Consider the following 5000-nt stretch of genomic DNA (forward strand, 5'->3'; position numbering starts at 1 on the left):
ATTTGATAACTGGAGGGTTTAATTTTTTTGTTTTCTGACTGATTCGAGTAATTTTTTTAGACTTTCCAAAGATTATCTTTTTTGAGCTGTGCTGGCAGTATCTGAATCCCAGCTGTCCCACCTTACTTTACACTGTGACGGTCTGGAATGTTGCTGGCCATGGATTTGCAGCAGCCCAAGTGGTCTGTTATGGAAATGTCTGGGGTAGGAAAACAGATTTTTATGGAATACAGTGCAGGAGCTCCTTAATGCATTCAGTGGATATGTATTTTCATATTTTCAAAATATTAATTTGTTTTGAGCCAGCTGTATCCATAATGTGATTAGACTTCCAAGGTCATATTCATTTCAGATGTAGTATTAATCTCAAGCTCCAGAGTGCTTTGACCTCTTCTGTGAAAGCTAACGCATTCTTGTCTGTGTCGTCAGAGAGACACAGAGACCTGTGGGGCCATCTCATTTTCACCCCCTCCCTCCGCCACCACCACCACCAACACACACCCACCCCTCTCTCCCCATCTCCCCACCCCCTGCATCTCTGCATCTCCTCCTGGGGGGAGGGCGGCTGGAAGGGGGGGGGCTTGCTGCGTTTGAACCCCCTCCCTGGTTCCCTCCCCTGCCGCTAATCTCTCGGCGCACAGCTTCCCCTGCTGGGCCCCAGAGCAGCGCGGCCTCCCCGCAGCCGCCCGCCGTGCCCAGGCAGGCCCACACGGAGCAGGGGGTCACCCCACACCACCCCAGGGTGCCTGCCACCAGAGGCACCTCCCTGCCACACACACAGACACACACACACACACACACACACACACACACACACACACACACACACACACACACACACACACACACACACACACATAAACCCATACATACACACTCACTCACATGTGCGCACACACACACACACACACACACACACACACAGAAACACACACACACACACTTTCAAACACACACATTCTTTGAAACACACACACACACACACACACACACACATGCCTCGCTCTGCCCGTGCCCGCGCCCTCGTCCCGTCCCCCCACCCAGACAGTTAATTAATGCCAGCAGAGTTTATCTATGGTGCGGCGGCCGGCGAGTGATTACCGGAGCAAACAGAGGAAGAGAAAGAAAAGAGAGAGGCATAGAAGAAACAGAGAGAGAGAGAGCGAGAAAAAGAGTGAAAGAAGAGAGAGACAAATGCTTGTGCTTTAATCCACAACCCCTCCCTCCCTCCCTCCCTCATGCAGTCTCCTCCATGCCCTCCCTTGTTCCAACCCCCACAATGGAATATTAATGTGACTCTGGCAGAGTGTGTGTGTGTGTGTGTGTGTGTGTGTGTGTGTGTGTGTCCGGATGTGTAGGTCTGTGTGGATATGTGTTCCTGTGGGTGTGTTTCTGTAAGAGTGCTCGTGTGTCTGTGTGTATGGACGTATGGGTGCTGTTGTGTGTTATATGTGTGTGTGTCCGTATGTGTTGTTCTTGTGTGTGTCCCTCTGTGTGTGTGTATTAATGGATGCTGTTGTGTGTGTGTGTGTGTGTGTGTGTGTGTGTGTGTGTGTGTGTGTGTGGACACATGGCTTGTGTACGAGTGTGTGTGTGTGTGTGTACGAGTGTGTGTGTGTGTGTACGAGTGTGTGTGTGTGTGTGTGTGTGTGTCTGTGTGTAACAGAGCGGTGTGTGGCTGCCCCTGTGTTCTGCTGTCAAGGTGACCGCGCTGGCTGTGCTGCCGGGAGCCCGGGGCAGGCCTGACAGCTTTAGGAGCGCGCCCGAGATTTGTGGCCACGCACCCGGCCCCGACGCAGGCAATAAAAGGATAAATGATGGGCGCAGAGGTTAAAACAGGGGGCCGAGATGGCCAGCCCTTCCTGCCTTTCACCAAAGACGGGGCCACCCTACTAGCCTCCTCCCCAACCCCCCCGTTTGCACCCCCCACCCTTTGCCCTCGGCCCTGCCTCCTCACCCCTTCTTCCCTCTCACCTCAGGGCCGCTTGGAATTCTGGGAATGAAAGGTTAATGAGCCCTAGGGGCCGTCAGTTTGGTGCTGGCGCGAAAATGAGTTCACTGGCCCCCGTGCTATCCCTCAAGGACCTCTCACACCTTTACACGCGCTCGCGCACACACACACACACACACACACACACACACACACACACACACACACAAACATTCGCTCACCGTCATACATGTCCAGCTATAGGGGTAGGCTATAGGTGGCAGCACACACACCTGCAAAAACACACCCATATGCACACAAATGCACATACACACCCGCACCAAACACAAACACTCACATACAGTCTACTTACCTCTACCTCATAATCAGACACTTTCAGCAGTAGACATATGCAGTATGTGTTCACACACACACACACACACACACACACATACACTGTATTACAACCACACAGGTTTGGCATTAGGCTAAATGTATTTTTTTAATATATAGTTAGTACAGTATATTTTTGTTATTTTTATGAACTGCTTGACACAAAATAACACAACTCTCTTTCAGTGTAAGCACTATTATATATCTGACATGATGATTTATCCTGCTTATCAGAGTCAATCAACATTACTTACTGTATGTTCTGTTGATACAGACATTAATGGTTTCATATACGCTAAAACCGTACATAAAGCCAGTTAATGAATCCTTAATATGAGAGGTGACCCTGTGCTGTTTAGCCGTCTAGATCTGTTTAGGTCTCTTGTGGTGAGTTGAGAGGCCACTGTATCTCCCCGTTTAGCTGTGCTAGCACTGGTCTCTGGTCAGCAGGTCTTGTGTGTGGTGAGTTGAGAGGCCACTGTATCTCCCCGTTTAGCTGTGCTAGCACTGGTCTCTGGTCAGCAGGTCTTGTGTGTGGTGAGTTGAGAGGCCACTGTATCCCCCCGTTTAGCTGTGCTAGCACTGGTCTCTGGTCAGCAGGTCTCATGTGTGGTGAGTTGAGAGGCCACTGTATCTCCCCGTTTAGCTGTGCTAGCACTGGTCTCTGGTCAGCAGGTCTTGTGTGTGGTGAGTTGTGATGCCCCTTTCACTACTCACCTCACGGGAACCACTTCGTCACCCCGGCCTGTCAATATTCAGGAGGAATGGGAGAAGGCCCCAGTATTAATACCCACTGGAGGTTACACAGAGGCTCCCTGTATATTCCCTCTCCCCAGGGGCCCGGGCGATGGCGGCCCACCTTGTGACCGGCGGTTGACGAAGTGCTCTTTAACACCCAATCGACAGTATCGACGTCCCCCAGGACAGGATGGCGGGGTGGGGGTGGGGGGGTTTGTGCAGGGAGCTCTTCTCTTCTGTGTATGATCTTATTGATCCAAGGCCCCAAGACACAGGCCCCCTTTGACATGGCTCCTCATTGCTGCTCCATAATGGACAGATTAAGAGAGACATTACAAGCAGGAGGGCAGGCGGGATAGGCCCGCTGGAGGGGGGGTGGGGTGGGGGAGAGGGGGCTCCTCTGCCATGCGCCTCTGGAGGAACGTGGCAGAGGAGAGTCGCTGAAGAGGAAAGTATCCTGTAGTTTAGGCATTAGTCTCAGAATGGAGGAAACCCACACTGCAGATTGGGTATCAGTGAAAATGCTAAAGATGAGCACAGCAACTGGAATAGAAACTCATCCTAATATACGTCTGTATGCTTCAATATATATAAATATATAATGTACTATATATGTTGCAGTTGTAAACATGTCACTATTCCTACTTGTATGTGGCAGTAGAGAAGAGGTACATATTTACCTATTTAGCCATTTCTGATGTTCCTGTTTGCTTGTTTGTGTTTTCCCACACAGGTGCTGGGAAGGGAAGTGTACACGTCCAACAACCAGCTGGGAGGAGTGCAGATCATGCATAACAATGGAGTGACCCACAGTACAGTGTGCGATGACTTTGAGGGAGTCTACACACTCTTACAGTGGCTGTCCTACACGCCCAAGGTAACCCCCCCCCCCCCCCCCCCCACAGCCCCACACAACCTCTTAGAACCTTGCTAAACATGTGTACTGAGATGGAAGTATGACAAGCAGATTAGTATGCAGAGAGATAAGTAGTAGTAGAGCAGATGAAGTATGCTATAGGGGTATTGTGGATTGTTTTTATAGTCATACTTGTCATATTAAAGCCGCACAAACAATTTAACCAATGCTTCTCTCTACGTGTTAACATTTTAGTTTTATGAAATTAATGGGTATGGGTATATAGGGCTTCTTCAAAAGCGATTACTTTGGCAGAAGATGTAAAGTGATGAGACGCGTCAGCAGTCCTTCTGCACTCCTTCTTGTCCTGCCTGCCCGGCTGTAGTTTGAGGCGTGTGGAGCGGAGGCGTTGTGTGGAGCTCAGCTGAGCCTGTGGAGCAGCGGCCAGCGGTGGCTCGTGCCCTTGCGTCCAGAGGCCTGAACTCTGGAGGTCCCGTCCGGTCGGGTGATTGATTAGCTGCGTTGGGAGCGTGTCGCCCCCCCGCCGGTCCTGACATATGGAGCTTGCATGTCCGAGCTCGAGCAGCTGTGGTGCCCCAGTGGCAGAGAGCCGAGCAGGGGCGGGCATACCCGGTGCCACACGATGGCCAGCCGCGGCAACTCTCCCCCAACGCCTCAACTCAGAACACTGCTGCAGCACTACGCTATGCCCTGCTATACCCTACTCTCTTCCTCTTCCAAATAGTCTAGTGATAATCTAGGGGAAACTCCATAGGCAGTGACATAATTAGTTTAGAAAAAGGTGCTTACTACGGTCCTTTGGATGAAAATGACTTTCATGGTGATTTGAAGTTGCAGGTTGCAACCTTTTCTATTTGTGTTTGTGTGTGTGTGTGTGTGTGTGTGTGTGCGTGTGTGTGAATGCGAAACAGTGTGTCTCCAGCCCTGTGCCAATACTACATGCCAAGGACCCCATCGACCGTCCGGTGGAATTTGTGCCTACGAAGGCACCCTACGACCCTCGCTGGATGCTGGCAGGACGCCCTGGTCAAGGTACACTATCATAATTCACCACTGCTAAGG

The 5000-nt window shown here is 50.9% G+C and overlaps 1 protein-coding gene across 5 annotated transcripts in view; it reads left to right on the plus strand.

The window, feature by feature from the left end:
• Positions 1-5000, plus strand: part of LOC105897182 (acetyl-CoA carboxylase-like) — a 90336-nt gene that overhangs the window by 46204 nt on the left and 39132 nt on the right. For all 5 annotated transcript variants that reach the window (XR_004164307.2, XM_031573602.2, XM_012824076.3 and 2 more), the window contains 2 exons: positions 3795-3938; positions 4850-4970. Coding sequence is in view for 4 of the 5 variants with exons in the window: in XM_031573602.2 (XP_031429462.1) it covers positions 3795-3938; positions 4850-4970 (265 nt within the window). In the remaining variant the exon portion in view is untranslated. The remainder of the gene's footprint in view (positions 1-3794; positions 3939-4849; positions 4971-5000) is intronic.

This window comes from Clupea harengus, chromosome 9 (assembly GCF_900700415.2).
Source record: "Clupea harengus chromosome 9, Ch_v2.0.2, whole genome shotgun sequence".
NCBI lineage: Eukaryota > Metazoa > Chordata > Actinopteri > Clupeiformes > Clupeidae > Clupea > Clupea harengus.